This window comes from Mustelus asterias, chromosome 20 (genome assembly GCF_964213995.1).
Source record: "Mustelus asterias chromosome 20, sMusAst1.hap1.1, whole genome shotgun sequence".
Classification (NCBI taxonomy): domain Eukaryota; kingdom Metazoa; phylum Chordata; class Chondrichthyes; order Carcharhiniformes; family Triakidae; genus Mustelus; species Mustelus asterias.
Window position 1 is genome coordinate 45,179,609 of NC_135820.1, and position 20,564 is coordinate 45,200,172.

Sequence of the window (20,564 nt, forward strand, 5' to 3'; positions counted from 1 at the left end):
GTATTTTCCAGTTTTGTTTAGAAATTCTAAAATGCTATTCTGATACTAAGGCAGGTTTATGATCAGCCAGTCTATCTGTCACGAAGATGCTAATATCTGCATGCACTTCTGTCTCCTTTTACCATTATAACTTCCTGTGTCCATGCTTCGAATGAAACCTGCCTGTGTAAACTTGTGCTGTAATTGCATCCCTTTGCAATGCTTCAGTTTTTTTGCGTTGGTAAACTGCTCAGCTTGCCTGCAGAGAAATTCCTATCTTGGGACCAGTACTGCCAAACCTCTTGATTTGACCCTTTAGGCATCAGTTAAGTGAGCTGAACAGTCGCTAAGCTAAATAACTGCATGAGGATTCCCATTGCTTAGCTTACACAGCAATACATGCACAAAGCATCTCATTATTTGCTGACAGTAATTTAATGTAATAAAGCACCAAATCTCTAACTCCCACTTCTGAATGTTCCCTGGAATGTTTTAATGTCATCCTACCTCCCAGTTATCTGAAGCCATCTGAACACATTGAACTTGTGCTTTGTCTGATCCACAAGCCCTGCATGTGACTGTCCTGTGAATCTAATTTCTGAAAAAGTTTAGTATTAACACTGAGCTCCCTTCCTTGTAAAATGCAGTTTCCTAAAACATCAAGTTTTTTTTTAGGTGACCACGCCACACACGGACCCCAACTTTCAAATCTCTAATGTGTACAGAGAAATTGAGTTAATTTTTATCCTTTAGTTCACATGTCACACTTACCTCATTGACCCCAATGTATTTTGCGTTATTTCTTGCTGCCTATTCATTCACTGTTTCGCATGCATTAAAATGATCGCAAGATACTGCAGATGCTGGAATTAGGGCAGCATGGTGACCCAATGGTTAGCACTGTTGCCTCAAAGTGCCAGGGACCTGGGTTCAATTCTGGCCTTGGGCCATTGCCTATATGGAGTTTGCACATTCTCCCTGTGTCTGCGTGGGTTTCCTCTGGGTGCTCCGGTTTCCTTCCACACTCCAAAAGATGTGTGCGTTAGGTTGATTGGCCATACTAAACTGCCCCTCAGTGTCAGGGGGATTAGCAGGTTAAATACGTGGGGTTACAGGGATCGGGCCTGGGTGGGATTGTTGTCTGTGCAGGCTCAATGGGCCAAATGGCCTCCTTCTGTACTATAGGGAACTCTATAAAATAAAAATAAGAAATTGCTGGGAAATCTCATTGGGTCTCCTCTCCACAGAAGCAAACATTTTGGGCAGGATTTTCTGGCTGCTCTCTCCCCAAAACCAGAAATCCGGTTAACGGACCTTTCCATGGTCCACCCCTCGCCCGCTGTGATTCCCATGGTGGATGGAATGGGAAAATTTACCCCTTCGAGTCCATATGACTTTTTTGTAAGGACTCAATGTTAACTTGGTTTCTCTCTCCAAGTCTCTCACACACTGTTGCCTATTTATTCATCACCTTGTGTGTTGAGGGTCCAGCTCCACCACCAAGCACCATTTCCATCGCACTGTCCTTCTTGATATGTATTGCCACTTACTATCCTTACCCCATGCTGTCGAACCTGCCTCCGAGCCCTGCAGCATCCTTTTCCACAATTTTGGCCCAAATGTAAAGACTGGTTTTCTGGCCCCCCTCTCCCAGTATTTAAAAAAAAACACATTTGTGCTGCCAGTTTTTCTCTTTCTCCTGTACCTGAATGAATGCATGAAAGGATATGTGATACACTAATCTAGAAAGGTGGAGGAACCAGATTTGATCATAACTTTCAATGGGGAATTGATAAATGCTTGAATGGAAAATAATTATGTGGAGAGCTCCGGGAAGTATGACGAATTGGATACCGGTAACTCCCTCGAAGGTGAAAGGAGACTAAGGGAAGGAAAGACGTGACGGAGAAAAGGAGAGAGAATGGAATAAACTATTCAAGTAGCTTTTAAGTGTTTCAGAAGCATGACAAGAAAGAGGACAGCAGGAAGTGGAAAGTAACACCAAGATGGAAACTTTTTAATTTTGGTCAGAGAAATCCTTTGGGGAAACCAACTGGTTTTTATTAAATGTCTAATATCTGTTTCGTTTTATTGCCATTCCTTCTCACCCATAAGGTTGTGCAAATAAATTGTGTGCAATGCCTGGTCACTTGGATAAATATAATCTAAGATAAATAGGAGCAGCAGTAAGCCATGTGGCCCCACGGTCTGCTCTACCATTCAATAGGATGTGGCTGATCTGGGCAGCACGGTGGCACAGTGGTTAGCACTGCTGCCTCACAACACCAAGGAACTGGATTCGATTCCCAGCTTGGGTCACTGTTTGTGCGGAGACTGCACATTCTCCCCGTGTCTGTGGGGGTTTCCTCTGGGTGCTCTGGTTTCCTCCCACAATCCAAATGATGTACGGGTTAGGTGTATTGGCCATGGTAAATTGCCCCTTAGTGTGCCAGGATGCATAGGTTAAAAGGATAAGCAGGGTCAACATGTGGGATTGTTATTGGTGCAGACACGATGGACCGAATGGCCTCCTTCCGCAATGTAGGGATTCTGTGATTATGGCCTTAATGCCGTTTCCCCTTTGTCTCCTCCATAACCCTTGACTCTTTTGTTAATCAAATATCTGTCAAGCTCAGCCTTGCAACTTTTCAATAACCCAGTCTCTGCTGATCTCTGTGGAGGAAATTTCCATAGACTCTTGACCCTCTGCTGTACTTGCATGTTAGCTTTCAATCCATTTAAGATGACAAATGGTATGTGGCCTTTATTACAAGAGGCCCGAGTATGGGGATAAAGATGCCTTGCTGCTATTATATGAAGCTTTGTTGAGACCGCACCTGGACTGTTGTGTGCAGTTTTGGTCTCTTACCTCAGAAAATATATACTTGCCACAGAGGGCATGCAAGAAAGTTTCACCAGACTAATTCCTGGGATGAAGAGATTGTCCTGTGAGGAAAGATTAAATAGACTGGGCCTTTATTGGAGCTTAGAAGAATTTTAGGGTAATCTCATTCAAACATGCACAATTCTGACAGGGTTCAACAGGATTGATGCAGGAAGGATGTTTTCCCTGGGTGGGGGTCTTGAATCAGGGAACCTAGTCTCAGAATAAGGAGCAGGCCAATTAGGGCTGAGATGAGGAAGAATTTCTTCATTCGGAGGGTGGAAGATATTTTGGGAATGTCTTCGCCAGGGGGCTGTGAAGAATCATTGCGTGTGTTTAAGACTGAGATGAATAGATTTTAACATAGTAAAAATATCAAGTGATACAAGGATAATGCCAAAAAGGCATCCGGATGAAGGAGTAAAGATAATGGGTGAAGACTCGGAGAAAATGTGTAGTTTCAAGTAGCCTGGGTCAGTGGTGATAGAAGATGGAAGTATGCAATTGGAAATTATACAATCTATTAGCTCTGGTTGGATTAATTGGAAGTGTGAAATTTTGGATGAAAAGAAGTATGCTGAAATTGAAAGGAATATTCTAGAAGACAGCTGTGAGACCAGCTTCGTGTTATAGTGCAGAAAGATCAGCCATGATCCCATCAAATGGTGGAATGGCCTGGAAGGGCTGAATGGCCTCACTCTACTTCCTATGTTTTCAAAGAGAAGAAAGTCCACCTCTGCTCAAATGCGAGACTGCTTATTTTGAAACTGTGTCTTCCAGCTCTAGACTCTACCACATCTTCACAACATCCACCCAGTCAAATCCCTTCTGAATCTTGTGTTTTAATAAGATCACCTCTCATTCTGCTAGACTCCAATGGGTATAGACCCAACCTGGTCAACCTTTTCTCATAAGACCACCCTTTGTCCCAGGAATCAGCTGAGTGAATTTTCTCTGCTTCCATTGCAAGTATATCCTTCCTTGAGTAAAGAGACAAACTGTGCAAGTTCTCTAGGTGTGAAGTCTTGAATGCTATAAAATGAAAAAGACATGTCTACTGTTAAACAAGCCTCAGTTTTGAATGTAATTATTCCTAATTTAGTCATTGTTCAGATTATTGTGTTACCAAGTTCAGTTAACGAATGCTTCAAATATTGGGATAGAGTTTCTGCTCATTTACACACTACCTTCCGTCGGGATAAAGATACACCAGTCTGAGATCACGTACCAACCGACTTGAATAGCTTCTTCCCTGCTGTCATCAGACCTTTGAATGGACCTACCTTTATATTAAGCTGATCTTTCTCTATACCCCAGCTGTGACTGGAACACTATATGCTGCACACTCTCCCTCTCCCCTATGTACCCAATGACTGGTATGCCTTGTCTGTGTATAGTGTTCAAGAAACAATATCTGTATCCCAATACATGTGACAAATCAAAAAGTTATTATCATTTCATGGCTTCTCCTTTTCTTGGGGCCGCCACAATGTTGTTTGACCATACTTCTCCATCACCTCTGGTTAGTCATCCCCATTCCTCTTCCAATCCCACCAAGTTTGAAATCTCTCACCAGCGCAACTCTCACCAAGGTTAGTCCACCTCTACCTTTGATTTACACCAGTTATATTGGTACGATATTGTGCAGTGGTAATGAAAATCCATGTGAAACAAACCATATTGTTTCATAATACTTAATCCAACCAAAATTACACCACCTAACATGAAAATTAATCATCAAATAGTGTAAAAGTGAAGTATCAGTCTTGCGATTCTGAAATATGACATTCTAAACACAGGTGGGTGAAATTGAGATGGCATGCTAGTTTTTGCTGGTCACCATAGAAACCAAGCAATGGCATTTGTGCGCTTTTTTTGTAAAATAAGACAAAAACAAACTGGCAGACGCAGCAAAATTGACCATATCCACATCTCTTTGCTTGGATCTATGAAGTAATGGATAAAATTTCCCACTAACCCGATAAGTTGCTATTTACTCTACATTGCGTTTTGCTCTGATCCACTGGTTTTTCAATTGTTTATTGGTTCAATTGTTTAATAAAAATTATACTTAAATAGTTACAAATATGAAATTCATAACACAAGTTGATAAAACGTAGATGCTTAAACCGATTGCTGCATGTGGAACAGATTTAGGGCTATAATTAGTTAGAAAGAATTGAGTTGAGCAGATTTTGAAAATGTCTTCTTGCTGTCGAGGACGGTGTATTCTGTGGTGGATCTGAAGCATTATTGCAATTTAGTTTGTTGTATGTTGCAAACTTCTCCAGTAAGACTAACCATAGTAAATGTAAGCAAATGTCAAGTTTATGAGCAGTCGATTCAGCTGGGAAAAAAAAGGTGCGTTTTTGGCCATGGAATTGATTGTCCCATTGAAGTGTGCCATGTTACTGAAAAGATTGGGAACCGCTGGCGCAGAGGACAAAATATGCCAGACCACCTAAGATTGAGGAAAATTTAAACACATGAATTGTGCTTGCGAATGCATACCTGCAGCCATTCCCAGTCGTGTTTTTTGCAGTCTTTTACAGCCCACCCACAAAATAGATGCTCCCCTTGGGAAGCATTGATATTGTGGTCAGAGAAAGCTCTTTGTGTTGTGCTGTTGCCCTTGGGCATGTAGGTGCATGTGCGTGTGTGTCGAATTCACTCAAGTTACAAATGTGTATGAAGGTGGAGGAGTGTGTATTTACTAAAATGCTTGTTTCAGGTGTTAAGTGCTTAAAGTAGGCTTAATTAAACTGGCAGAAGGTTACAAGTTTGAATACTCAAAGTTTTTAAGTTTGTGGTTATGCAAATACATATTACTGGAAACTTGAGCTGTGAAGCCGAACCATGATTTATGGTACTTTCGGCCACTGTTTCCTGGTTGCATGTGGCTTTACTGATTAGTTGATTCCAACCTTGTGTCTGCTCGGTTGAACAGCATGGAGGTTCTTGCCTTTTTGACTCTGGAATTTTCACAAACAGTAATACATAGGTCATGTCTGCCTCCCTTGTCTCTGTTGCTAATCTGCAGACCACCCAACTTCCCTTCCTGGTCCCCGTGGAAGCTGATTGAAGAATTTTAAACACAAATTAATTACATGTGACTCCTCATTTTTTGAAATGTCAAAAAATTCCACTCCCTGAGATACTAATCACCCTCCCCTTCAAGTCTACGATCACCACTGTTTTTAAAAAAATAACCTTAATCTTTCAGTCCTTGCAAACTACCACCCAATCTCCAACTTCCCTTTCTTCTAAAGTCCATGCACGTCTTTCACAGAACTCCAGATTTAGTTTGGATTCTGCCAATGAGGTTTCTGCCATGTTACCAAAATGAACCTCGACAGTCACTTGACAGCTTCTGACACTGTTGACCATGGTGAAGTAACCCCCCTCGACCGTTGTAACCTGGAGGCTTTGACATGGTTGAGCATACTATCTCGCCCATTATCCATCTCTGTGGGATGTCACTAAGTCACTCTGCTGTCACTTAGTTTTACTCTTATTTATCCATTAGGAGCTTGAGAATTGCATGCTGCAAGATTACTTCTGCTGTTTCCCGATGATCTGTCCTCTATTTCTCATCTATGTGCTGCCCATCAGCAGTCTGATCCGAAAACCCATCGGGTTCCTCATGTACGCCTGATGATACTCCTGTAAACTGTCTTGGGCAAGTTTAGCCATAGAATCCCGACAGTGCAGAAGCAGGCCATTTGGCCCCTTGAGTCTGCACTGATCACAATTCCACCCAGGCCCTATCTCTGCATCTACCCTGCTAGTCCCCCCGACACTAAGGGGCAATTTACTATGGCCAATCAACCTAACCTGCACATCTTTGGGCACTGGGAGGAAACCAAGTTTAAGACTCTATATAAATGCAGGTGATTTGTTCATTTTGTACTTAACGGTGCATCCAAAATTAGAAACACGATATGTAAAAATGTATTATCATTATGCGGTCTCTTTGCTAGTGTCACCTTTCGTGGCTTGAGACCAGCATTTGTATTGGCAGTAGTAAAAAATGAGAAGACAAATTGTTTTGAGTCACTTTATTTGAGTCTCTTTGGTTGGAAATGATCAGTCGGATAATTGTATTGTGATGTGGAAAAAGCATGCCACAAAATTTGCTTTAATGAAAAGGTACTGTTGAGGTAGAAGTTGGTCAGTTAGTTCTGCATTAGGAAAGTTTAATATTGAAAAATTGTGTTTTACCGTGTTAATAACTAAAAAATGCAGAACTGATTTTGCATGTTAAATATTGTTTTAAATGAGCTTGGAGTGCTCCATACCTTTTGTGTGATTCAGTGCTTCAGAGAAACCTGTTCATATCTTAAAACCTTATTTTGCTTCCTCTTAGCTGATGAGAGCAATCATTTTCATAAAGCCACTACTGCTTTCATAAAGCAAAATTACTTGTTTCTCTTGGATTGTTTATCTCCATTAGAATTACATGCAGGAGAAAATTGACAAGTTGCTCATCATTTCTGAAATATTAACAACAAGCCTTCATTAAATTTGGAAAAGGTATGAATTGTTGTAGTTTGTAGTCGGTCTGAATTTTTAATGTGTTAATATTGGAGAAGCAATGAAGTGTTGTGTGCATTTGATGTAATGGGGAAATGTAATTTACTCTTCTGATGGGCAAAGCAGCTTCCTTCATTTGTATTGTGATCTTGTTGAGATGATTAGTTTCCTTGTATCGCTGAAAGTCACACCCAATTTATGATTGGCCATTGACATTTTGTAAACTGAATAATTTTTTCTGTAAAGCAATGACTCAACATCTTATTTGTGAAGCTGAAATACTTGAATTACAAAGTCAACTCATGTTGGGAGCAGTCAGTAAATGGTGTTAGCTTTTAATCTTGTCAACTTGTTTAAGCGCACATGGTTATCTAGTCAATGTGGTGGGTATGTTGAATTTAATCGGTGTAAGACAGAATACAACAAACTAGTTGTCACAGTCATGTGTTTTTGTGGTACAAGTCACGAGTACTGCTCCAGATTGGGCAGGGCCGCTATCGTGCGTGAACTGATTACTTGTGGCCCCTGACTGTTGACAGGACTTAAATGTGCAGGATTACAGGGATAAGGAAGTTAGTGGGCCTAGGTAAGGTGCTCTTTGAAAGTCAGTGTAAACCCAATGGACTGAATGGCCTCCTTCTGCACTCTAAGGGTGCTATAGTTCTATGATCATGAGGGAACAGAATTAGATGAGTTGAGGGTGATGTAAAGGCTTGGTTTCTCAAGAACAGAAGGTGTGTAAAGACTCTAGAAGCACTCAGATGTTGGATAATACTAGGTTCTTTTGTCTAAACAATGGGGTCAAAGCCCACCCTTGCATTATCCAGCATCTGAGTGCTTCTAGAGTCTTTACACACCTTCTGTTCTTGAGAAACCAGGCCTTTACATCACCCTCCTTAACTCATCTAATTCTGTTCCCTCATGATCATAGAACTATAGCACCCTTAGAGTGCAGAAGGAGCCATTCAGTCCATTGGGTTTACACTGACTTTCAAAGAGCATCTCACCCAGGCCCCTACCACCCTATCCCTGTAATCCTGCACATTTGCCATGGCTAATCCATCTAACCTGCACATCTTTGGACTGTGGGAGGAAACCGGAACACTTCAAGATTTCACAACTACCTTGCAACGTTTCATCTGTGTCCTTCAAATTAACTTTCAGAACCTTTTGCGTTTGCATGTTAACACTCATTTATGCCTAAACCTTGTTAATCTGTTATCATTCTAATTCACTCTCAGAATATTGAGTATAAGGTGATTTCACTCTCTTCCCCAGAGACCAATAGCGACAGGGTTATGGAATATTTTTCAGGCTGAATTGGATAGATCCTTGACTAAGAAGGGAATTAAAGAGTAAGGGGCAGGCAGGAAAGTGGCGCTGAGGCCACAATCGGATCAGTCATGATAGATAGATAAATAGATACCCTACAGTGCAGAAAGAGGCCCTTCGGCCCATCGAGTCTGCACCGACCACAATCCCACCCAGGCCCTATCCCCATATCCCTACATATTTTACCCACTAATCCCTCTAACCTACACATCTCAGGACTCTAAGGGGCAATTTTAGCATGGCTAATCAACCTAACCCGCACATCTTTGGACTGTGGGAGGAAACCGGAGCACCCGGAGGAAACCCACGCAGACACGAGGAGAATGTGCAAACTCCACACAGACAGTGACCCAAGCAGCAGTGCTAACCACTGTGCTACCATGCCGCCCTATCTTATTGAAATGCAGAATGGGCTTGAGCGGCTGAACCATCTGTTCCTGATCCACATGTTTGGATGGGTCATATCAAGCTTTTAGGCAGTTGCAAGCATTATGAATGGAGAACTGCATTTTTTTGTTTGCTGCTGACCACAAAATCTGGGCTACAGACTTGCTATAGATAACTGATGCTAATTTTACAATTGCTGGTACTGTCAGTGATACGTCAGCACTAGAATTTTTAAAATTGTAGATCACAGCTTCTAAGTGGCCAGTGACATTATAAATTTTTGGCCTCGTGAAGAGTAATGTTTAAATCTGATAATCTGTCCTTTGTTACAATATTTGATTTTGCTAATCCCTTCCCTGAGGAAGAGATCCTACACACACATTGAATAAAATGCTTTAATTTATACAGCATCTTGTTTCAAATGCTTCACATAGTTTTTTATTTTAACATGCATTGCTTTCTCTCCAAGGCAAATGTGGCCATGTTACAAATGAGTCTGCACTAGCAGTGTACTTGTTTAGAGCTGTCAGTTACGTAATTTGGCCGGCACTTTTATACTCGATATCAAGTTAAATAACGGCAATAACATGACCCTGGCACAAGACACTGACACCAATTGTGTGCACTGGAAACTGTAGTCTCTGCATGCTGCCACCTTTACTTCTCCATTCTCATGGACTGAATATTACTCCACTGAGACGGGTTCAATTGTAAATTAATGTATGTAGTACAGGAATTAATGCAACAGGTTCAATAAGTTTTTTTTTGTTGCTTCTTGTTTCATATACGAGGCTTTTCCCTCATGATGGGACTTAAATATGAGCAGTTTCTTAATGGTTTAAAATAATCACTTTCAGTAGCCAAGACACTCATTTACACTGACTTCTTTGTTAGTGATTAACAAAAGCTTGTTTTTTTTGATCTATTGCTCCGTGTGCTGTGGATTGGCTTTCTAAGTTGCCAACCGAAGTTATCAAATTCAATGCAGGACTTCCCCTGTTCACTCCAGCCACACATTGTCAACACTTTCTGTCGAGCGTCGCAGATTAAACTGTGCACTGAAATCCGTGCCAGATATTGCCTGGTACCTGCGCAGTCAAATCCTTAATGAGGAATCAACACTTGTTCAGCAGAATTGGAGACAATGGTGAAAGGGAAGATCAAGATGTGACGGTGTTTAGCACTGCTGCCTCACAGTGCCAGGGACCCGGGTTTGATTCCCGGCTTGGGTCACTTTTTTGTGTGGAGTTTGCACGTTCTCACCATGTAGGTTTCCTCCGGGTACTCTGGTTTCCTTCCAGTCTGAAAGACGTGCTGGTTGGGTGCATTGACCCGAACAGAGTGTGGCGACTAAGGGAATTTCACAGTAACTTCATTGCAGTGTTAATGTTAGCCTTACTTGTGACTAATAAATAAGATTTGCCTTCGGTCGTAGGTTTGCACTATAAACCAAATAGGGAATATTGTACAGTGTGGAACATAATTATAGAAATTTCCTTCTCATCTGCACCTATATTTGCAAATTGTCATCAGTGTTTCCCCATATCAGAAAGTGACAGGACTTCATAAAAATATTGAATTGCCTGTAAGCAGTTATGAAAGGGCCTTTCCCAAAACACCAGGTGTCCTTTACTTTCTAGCAAACAATACCAATGACGATCTAGTTTGCAGGTACTAGACTGAATGGTTAGAGTTAAATTGAGCTATTTAACACTTGCCACATGATATTATCGTTTAACATGCAGTCGATGAATTGCTTCGCGTCTCAAATCCTGACATGCTTTCTGCTTCAGCAGAAGTTTTTGAAATGTTTTTGAATACCATGCTGGGTAACAGGCAATGGAGGATACCAGAGCTTTCCTTAGTTGAGTTCCACATCCCAATCCATACAGTGTAAATGTGGCAAAATTGCATGCACAAGATCACTCATTATACTCTGAATCGAAGGAAAGCAATCACATGATTTGGATTTTAGCTGGAAAATCTTATGGAAATGTACCAGATTAATAAAACTGTTTTCATTACTATACAGACTGGGCGAGTACGTCGTAAAAGCTGCCGCATGACGTATTTCAATAAGTTTACATTTCATGAAATGGATTGCATTTTGAAAAGGATTTTTTAATTGCAGGGAGAGGGGTTTGGAAATCATAAAGCTGTAGGGGCAAATGAAGTCACTGTCAAATTGGTGTCATTATAGTTCACATTTTGAAATTAATGCTTGCATCAAAAGTTTTAGCTTGTCTACGATGTGCTTTGAACTGTATCCTTCAACTCCACATGAAATTTATTAGTGTTTAAGCTTGGCAGTGTTCATGGCATGAACTGTAACTTGTGAACAAAGTCACGAGGCCAATCTGTTTGTAGAATATAAGCCATGTTCAGCATTATTTGATGTGTTTGGTTCACACTTTTTTTAAGAACTTCAAGGTCAGTCATATTCGTACTGACTAATGAAGTACCTTTTTCATTTTGGAGACTTGGAGATCCAATGCTAATGTCAAATTTTCTTGGTTAAGCGCTAAGTTCTTTACAGCCCCTTACCAATGTGCCTAATAAAAGGTTGCTTATTTACAAACTTTTGTTAGCAGGCATTCTGACCATATTCAATCAAACACTGGCACTAATACAAGAGCATAGTCCTGCAGATTCTGGAAACTTTAAAAATAATGCTGGAAATGATCAGGTCTGACTCGTCTGTGAGGAGATAAACAGAGTTGACGTTTTAGGTCAATGACCCTTTGTCAATTCTGACGAGAGGCACCGACCTGAAATATCAGAACTAACAACGGGTCATCAACCTGAAACATTACCTTTTGTTTCTCTCCACACAGATAAACCAGATCTGCCCAGAATTCGAGCAGTTTCTGTTTTCAAACATAAGCATTGTTTACTTACGACAGCGAGGTGTAATCATTGATATCCATTCATTAAGTTTCAGTGCAATAGACTGCAACAGTAAATGTAATTCATTACATTAAATTATGCCCATTAAAATTATACTCAATTAATTTTAATTGTACTTGCATATATAATCGCTTAGTTAGCCATCCTGGATTGATTGGTGTTTCTTAAGCTTAATGCAATTTTGTCTTTTTGATTAGCATGCTTGGACTTTTTCAAGCATTGTTAAATACTTTTGCAGCATTTTTGAATATTGTTAGCTATTTTTGGAGCATATTGATGTGATTTGCAAATGCTACAAATGACTGAACACTAGGCCCAGAGTTTTCCAATGTTGAAGTGGCAGTTCACAACGTTAATGTGCAATAAAATGTATTGGTCTGAAGTTACAAGCTGCTGAATACAGCCCCCATTGGTGTCTGGTGATGTTTAACTTTTTAATGATATTTCCTGTTAAGCATTTATTTGAATAATGAGGTCACAAAATACTAGCATTCTTACAGGGATTAGGTTATGGCACATTCCTCTTCAACTTCTCCTGTGGTTCAGTGAGTGAACTTAATCTCTCAGTTGAGCTGGATAGGTAGGGTAGATTCCCAGTTGTTGCATTCAATGTTCTTAGCCTGGGCAGGAGACACCAGAGGTACAATTGACCTCTTGTGCCCGGGGTTACAGAAGGGAGGAAAAGTTGTCATGGGAATCTGGAATAATATGAGAGTGTGGATTTTACAAAGGGGAGTGGTTACGGTAGTGTTTGCTATCATTATTACCTCTCTGAAACTTGCTGCAACTCCAGGATATGATGCACCTGCAGATTAGCATGGAAGTTGGGGTTTGTCACTCAGTGCTCCATCAGAGGCTGTGCTTGGACCCCCTCCCACCACAAGCCAGAAAGCATGGAGGTTAGAGAGAATCTCTCCTTGTTCATTTTCACATCACTTTTAGAAACCCTTAAAATGTTGCCCCTTTTTCAGTCTGGCGTAACTGGGTCTTTAATATAAGTACGCTTATAAAAAAAAAATGTGGGTGTTGTGGGCAAGGCGTGCACTTATTGCCTATCCCTAATTTCTGTGGAGAAGGTGGGGATGAACTGCAACCTTGAACCACTGCAGCCCATATGGTGCAAGTACACTCAGTACTGTTAGGAAGGAGTTATAGGTTTTTGAATCTGTGACAATGAAGGAATGTGTGATAGTTCCACATGGCTAGGTGAGTGGCTCGGAGAGGAACCTACAGGTATGTTGTGTTCACATGCATCTTATCCTTTTTAAGCGGTAGGATTTGTGGAGTTGGATGATGTTGGCAGGTTGCTATAGTGCATCTTGTAGATGAGAAATATTGTTGTCTCTGTGCACCAGCAGTGGAGGAAGAAAATATCATGGATAGTATTGGTCAAGCGAGTGTTTTGTCTTGGATGGTGACAAGATTCTTGAGTGTCGGAGCAGCAAATTGAAAGTATTCCATCATGCTATCAACTTGTTTCATGTCAATGGTAAGTAGATTTTGGGAGGTCATCAAGTGGTTACTCATCACAGAATTTCCTAGCTTTCTGACTTGCCTTTACAGGTACAGCATTTGTGTGGCTGGTCTCGTTCAGTTTCTAGTCAATTGCAACCCCTAGAATGCTGTTGGCGAGGGATTCGGCGATGGTAATGCTATTGAAAGTCAAAGGGCGATGCAGCGAATGTTCTTTACCACTTATAATCCCAAGTCTGGATGTTGTCCAAATCCTACTGCATGCAGGCACTGACTGCTTCACTACCCAAAGTGGTGCTAATGGTACTTTTTCAAAAGTTCAAATTTACAATCCTCTGAATATTCCCACGTCTGACCTTTTTGTTGGAGGCAATATCATTGAAGCAGTTGAAAATGATTGGGTCTCGGACACTTTCCTTGGGACTTCCTGTAGTGATGTACCCGGGGGCTAAGATCTCCAACAACCTCTTCTTTTGTGCTAGATACAATTCCGAGGGCTTTCCCCCTGATTCTCATTATGATCTCCACTGATGTTACTACTTGACAAATTAGGTGGTACCTGGCTTGATTAATCCTAACTTGTATGAAACCATGAAGGGTAGTTACTGAACTCAGTCTCAGTAATCTATTAGTGTACTTTTAACAAAAGAATAAAACATTTATTAAACCAAAAAAATGAACCGTATCACACTAGACAAAAAGATGGGAAAGATTTCAATACAAATACCAATAAATGTGTCAAATTGCACTACTCCTTCTCCCCAACTATAAGGGGCAGTTTTCTTCAGTGGGCTAGATGGCTGGTTCATGATGTAGAGTAACACCAACAGTGGGTTCAATTCCCATATCTGCCGAGGGTTACCCATGAAGGCCCTGCCTTCTCAATTTGCCCCCTGGCCTGAGGTGTGGTAGCCCTCAGATTAAATCACCACCAGTCGGGGAAGGGAAGAACAGCTGATCGTCCCTTGGACTATGAGAGCTTTTTTTCACCTGTACAGATGTATGCAAATTTGTAAAGATAACACAATTTACAACATCTTTATTCTCATGTAAGTTTATAGGCAGACTGTGGTTGGACATGCCATACTCCCAACCCAGGTGACAGATTCTATGGACTTCTCATCCTCCCCAGGAGTTGTCACACCATGAGCCAATGGGTCTCACTGCCACACTGTCAGACTGACAATGCCACGTGAGGGTTTCCAATCTTGATGCGCAAAGAACGTGCCTTGGAATTCCCTCCCAAGTGATGTTTTCGGTTGAACGTCTTCAGTAAGGATCCAGCTCCAGGTTTTTCACCCTCTTCTGATCCAGCTCCAGGTTTTTCACCCTCTTCTGATATTCCTTTCCCCTGGAACCCAACATGGATATGGGGCTTCACCCTTTCATGCAATTTTTCGGCCATGACAAACAGAACCCCTTTGCTCCAACCCGTGCTAAGTAGTCCTCAACTTTCAGCTGCCTGCTCTGATCTTCTGACTTAACTTGAGCCTGCTTGACTTTAATCTGCTTCCTGCAGCTCTTTAAGTTGGTGTCCTTTCCTCTAATCCTTGCATTTAACTTCAGTCAACAGGTGTTTTTTCAGTTTCCTGTCCCTTAACTAGTCTTCTTGGGACCTCTTTCTATCCCACTCCCTGGTTCCGGACCTGCTCCCCATATCCTAGTCCTTTTGAAAATCTTCAGAATGGCATTCCTCTTCTAAGTCTTCTGACTTTTTTGCGCTGTTTCACTTTCTTCCTTGTTTCACTTCTGCACTGGTGCAGAGCTGGCTTCCTGATCTGAATATATGGAAAGCAATGAACTCTGTGTATCCCAGCCTAGAAACCTAAACGTGCCCCAGTCATTTTCTGACAAGAACAGAGCCCAAAGATTGTAAAGAATGAACTGCGCGTTTGCAGCCATTCCACAGCTGGTGCATGTGCAGAAACCCCCCAAGGCCTGATGGGAACCGGACTTGCTAGCCTCCAAACTCTGATTTTCTTTTTTGTTTTTCCTTGCGTTTCACCGCAGTGATTTCAATTTTGACCAGGTTTCTGGATGCCATATCAAGGGCAATCTTTTCACCTCTACGGTTCAGCACTTTTTGTCTATATTTGGATCAAGGCTGTAATGAAATCTGGAGCTGGGCGCCTGTCTCCTCGTGTCTGCGTGGGTTTCCTCCGGGTACTCTGGTTTCCTCCCACAGTCCAAAGATGTGCGGGTTAGATTAATTGGCCATGCTAAAATTGCCCCTTAGTGTCCTGAGATGTGTAGGTTAGAGGGATTAGTGGGCAAATATGTAGGGATATGGGGGTAGGGCCTGGGTGGGATTGTGGTCGGTGCAGACTCGCTGGGCCGAATGGCCTCTTCCTGTACTGTAGGGTTTCTATGATTCTATGATATACCTGGGCAATTTTCCAGTGTTGGGTAGATGTCAGTCTTGTAGCTGTACCAGAACAGTGTGGCTAAGGGCACGGTCAAAGTTAAAAGTTGGTTTATTAGTCACAAGTAAGGCTTACATTAACGCTGCGATGAAGCTACTGTGAAATTCCCCTAGTCGCCACACTCCAACACCTGTTCAGGTCAATGCACCGAACCAGCACGTCTTTCAGGCTGTGGGAGGAAACTACAGCACCCGGGGCAAACCCACGCACACCCGGGGCAAACCCACGCAGACACGGGGAGAGCGCGCAAACTCCACACAGACAGTGACCCAAGCTGGAATTGAACCCAGGTTCCTGGTGCCGTGAGGCAGCAGTGGCAACCACTGTGCAACCACTGAGCTGCCCATGTGCTGCTAGTCCTGCAGCATGAGTCTTGCTGCAGCTGGGATGTGGTCAGAGCTCATAACCTTTTGCTGAATCTGGTGTCTTCAACTTTTCTTCTTATATTATGGAGCAAATCAAACTATTGCTATACAACCTGAAATCAAATTATATTTGTGGACTGTTATGTGTCATCATTATGATCAATTAGATTTTTAATCTGTTTTTTAAAAAATGTTTTAGTTTCTACCTTCACCCAGTTTGTATGTCCCCAATCTTTGACTTGCTCATTGCAAAAATAAAATTGTAATTTTATTATCGTGCCTTCCCTTTCCTGGTTGGGTGGGTGTGAATTTTTTTTATTACAACTGGCTGCTTGGACAGCTTGATGATATCACTGCTGTTCCATGAGTGTACAATTTAAAAAAAAAACACTAATCGTTGCAGAGTGAGGAAGTTAAAGTTTTCACCACAGACATCGCTATGAGGGCAAGTGTTCTTGTATGCCACTGACTGCAAACTCCTCTGACCACATGAGAATGTAGAGTTAAAGTTAACATTGAAATGCAGTGTACTGGAGAGATGCAAGATGAAAGCATTGGTACTGGGGCGACACAGTATTCAGGATAGACTTGGTAGGTGACAAGTACCCAGTGATGGATAATATCCAGATGGTGAAAGAATCTGATATGCAAAGAGATCACTGCTGCTTGCTTGTACAAAGAACACGTGTCTTGTGAGCTCTTTTCTTTTGGCAGTCTCTCAGGGTTGAGGTGGATTTGCTTCCGTTGGGGGGGGTGGGATGGGGTGGTGCTGAATGGTCCAATCCTGGAGCCACAGACTGTTGCAGGTGGTATTTGGTGAGGTGAGTGGGTGAGACGCTCCTAGGTTCTGTGCTGTCTTTCCACTGTGTGCGCTTGGCCTCCAATTACTCCACTTGGTGACACTCGAGGTCGTTGGCGCCTTTGCAAATACTTCTTCTCCAGTTAAATTTTATTTATTAGTCGCAAGTAAGGCTTATGTTAACACTGCAATGAAGTTGCTGTGAAATTCCCCAAGGTGCCACAGTCCGGCACCTGTTCGGGTCAATGCATCTAACCCGCACATCTTTCAGAATGTGGGAGGAAACTGGAGCACCCGGAGGAAACCCACGCAGACACGGGGAGAATGTGCAAACTCCACACAGACAGTGACCCAAGCCGGGAATTGAACCCAGGTCCCTGGCGCTGTGAAGCAACAATGCTAACCATTGTGCTACCGTGCCGCCCCAGTTTGTGTGTTTTAGGGCAAGCGATTCCCATGTGTCACTGGGAATATTACACACATTTAGGGAGGCTTTCAGTGTCCTTATGGTGTTGCATCTGCTCTTGTAATGAGCACTTGCTATTGCAGAGCTCAGTGTAGAGCACTTGTTTAGGGAGTCTTGTGTTGGGTATGCGGACAATGTGGCCCACCCATCGCAGCTGGTCGAAGATAACCAGTGCCTTGATACTGAGGATATTAACCTGGGAGAGAACGCTCACATTGGTACATCTGTCCTGCCAATGGATTTGTAGGATTTTGCGGAGGCAACGTTGGTGTTATATCTCCAGGGATTTAAGGTGTCTTTTGTACACTGTCCATCTTTCTGATGCATACAGGCAGGTGGGGATCATGGCTGCTCACAACTACAGTGTGTCTCAGATTTTCCAGCATGGTCTCTTCCTTCCAGTTCACAGGAGATGAGGTCATGGATTTGAGTCAGGAGTGCCTCTCCGATGTGTTTTAGGATTTCAACGGGGATTCCATCTACACAAGAGGCCTTGTTGTTTTTCAGCTGTCGGATGGCTTTTTCGACCTCGCAGTGAACTGGATTGTGTGGAGGTGGTGGAGGAAATGTGTGTAGGGCTGCACCTTGGTTGAGGTCCTCGAAGTGTTCCCTCCACTGGACATTGGCCACCTCTTTGACGTTAAGCACGCCTCCATTTTTGGGGTGGGGTGGGTCCCTGGGTACTCGGGCCATAAATGGTTTTAATTGTGCTGAAGAAGCTGCGCTCGTCATGGATATTGGCAAGTTGGTTTCCACCTACTATTGATTATTTAGGCCACAGGTTATTTGTTGCACCTTGGCCTTCAGTTGTCTGTAGGTTTGTTTCCTCCTGCTCAAGTTTTGGTGGAGCTGCCAGTTGAGAAAAGCTGTGTGTTTGTGGTCTAAGTGATGCTGAATTTCCTGATGTGCCCACCGAGCCAGTCTTGATTCCTGTTTGGGATATCGAGCATCTCCATGCAGGTGCTGATTATGGTGGCTTTTAGGTTGGACCAGGTGTTGTGGACACTATGGCCCTGGCTTGGCGGTGGCCGCCAGGTTAGTTGTGAGGTGTTAGTTTAGTAGATCTTGCTTCTCATGGTCTTTTGAATCCAGTGATTTAATGCTCCTGTGGCAGAGTTTTTTCTGCCTCTGCCAGTTTGTGGCCACGTTGGTGGAGTTGGGAGAGTGAATTAGTGAGTTGTTGGTTCAGCAGTCATCAGCTCCAGTCATGACGCGGGTGAGGTAGACATCTTTGCATTCCTTCCCTTGGATAATGGCATACGTCTATTAGGTGTCCATTTGGAGTGGGAGTGTTGCCATGAGATCTTGTACTTGCTCCTCTGACAGAACAGGGTGTTCATTATGACAAGATTATGTTCCAGGCACTTTCCCAGAAGGAAGCCTGTGCATGGATTCTTGTAACGTGGGATGGCCGATGCACACCAACCACCACACTTTCCCAACAAAGAAAGGTCTTGGTCCAATAGCAGGGAGATCGGAGACGACTGGAGACCTGGCTCTGTTGTAGGACAGCAACTCGCAGCTGCTAATCATGGCGGGCAGCTGGCTTCTCCTCAGGAGCAGAGGCCAGCCTGGTGAGCTGCTGTTCTTGTTTGCTCTCTGTGATATCGGAAACTGACTGCTTCATGGCAATGTTCTCTGCAAGGATGCTGTTCCCAGACTGTGGACTAAGATATGGACTGCGAATGTTTTTTCTTTCATTGTGCATTATGTGGACTTGTGCTTAATTATTTGTTGCAATGGGTAAACATGTCCTTAGTTGTGCATACCTGAGACTGAGTACTGAATGTTCTGGTTTAAAATGGGGAGAATATGAGCAGCTGCAGTACATGGAGCTTGGACACGAGAGAGAACTAATTCAGGCAGTTTTTTAAATGTTTCCCAGATTTGAAATATCTGCTATGTTCTTTTTCCCTGTTGAAGATTAGCTGGATTACAGGATGTTATCTTATGGGATGTTTTGCTGTTGAATCTTTGACTTAACCAATAAAGGCCCATGCTAAAAAGAGTAAATTGGCTTAGTGAAATTTATAAACTAAAATATAAACATTTGATTTAAAGACCAGTCTGAGTGAAACAGCTAACAAATTCTCTTCACCCCTCTCCCAATATCTCCTTTTGTTATTCAACACTTTTCTTGCTGGCACCCCTTGAGACACAACATATGTATGTAGCCACAGTTACAAAGTGTGGCTCTTTTTATCTTGACATGTAGTTAGCAATGTCTAAGGCCATGTTTTGCTCTTGGAGGTTGTCCTAGAATTGATCATCTTCACCTGAGGCACTGTATTATTAGTATGGTTAAGATTTTCCAGTATTGTTGAGAATTGCCACCATCCTAACTGTCACAGGATCATTTCAAGTTTCCTTTTGAGGGTCATTGGGTTTTTTCGGTCTATTGTACACTCTCTCTACCCAATCTCCTTTGAAATTTGCTATCGAATCTACTTCCTCCATTTCTGGTGATTTGTTCCAGATCGTAACTCAGTGTTTATAGGCAGAAAAAAATCAATTTCCCTCCTGGATATTTTGCCAATTGTTCTACATCCGTCTCTTCTGATTACCAATGCTGCTATTGGAAACATTTTCTCCAAATCTACTCTGCCAAAGCCCTTCAAATCTTCCATTAATCTTCTCTTTCAGGAGTAAAATAGTCTATTATATCTCTCCACATAACTGAATTCCTTAATCTTTGGTGACATTCTGGTAAAGTAGCTCTCCATCCTTCCTAAATTTTGGGGCTTCGAATCAGACGCAATACTCTAGCTGAGGCCTAAATAGTGATTTGTAAAGGTTTGCCTTTCGATTTGCTTTTTGTTCATTTTGTTTCATGCACGAGTTGGGTATTATTGCATCTTTTCTCGCGTTCATTACTCATTAACTGAGGGTGCAGTTTCTGTTTGTAGATTGGTCCTACGTTCCCCGGTTCAGAATGTTGTCAGCTAAAGATATAAATGCCCTATTTCAAAAGAGAAATGAGAGAAACTAAACTGCTGAGCTGCTTAGTGATCCCAAA

General features: G+C 42.3%; 1 protein-coding gene across 5 annotated transcripts in view; it reads left to right on the forward strand.

The window, feature by feature from the left end:
* The window catches only part of LOC144508502 (beta-1,4-galactosyltransferase 5-like), a 92,499-nt gene that overhangs the window by 35,945 nt on the left and 35,990 nt on the right, over positions 1–20,564 (forward strand). Inside the window, exon 2 of one of the 5 annotated variants that reach the window (XM_078236479.1) lies at positions 18,910–19,122. The exons of 3 other annotated variants lie outside the window; for them this stretch is intronic. In XM_078236479.1, coding sequence (XP_078092605.1) covers positions 19,080–19,122 — 43 coding nt within the window. In that variant the 5' untranslated portion in view covers positions 18,910–19,079. Of the gene's footprint in view, positions 1–18,909; positions 19,123–20,564 lie in introns of those variants that run through there. One more of the 5 variants, XM_078236478.1, reaches the window with a different exon arrangement.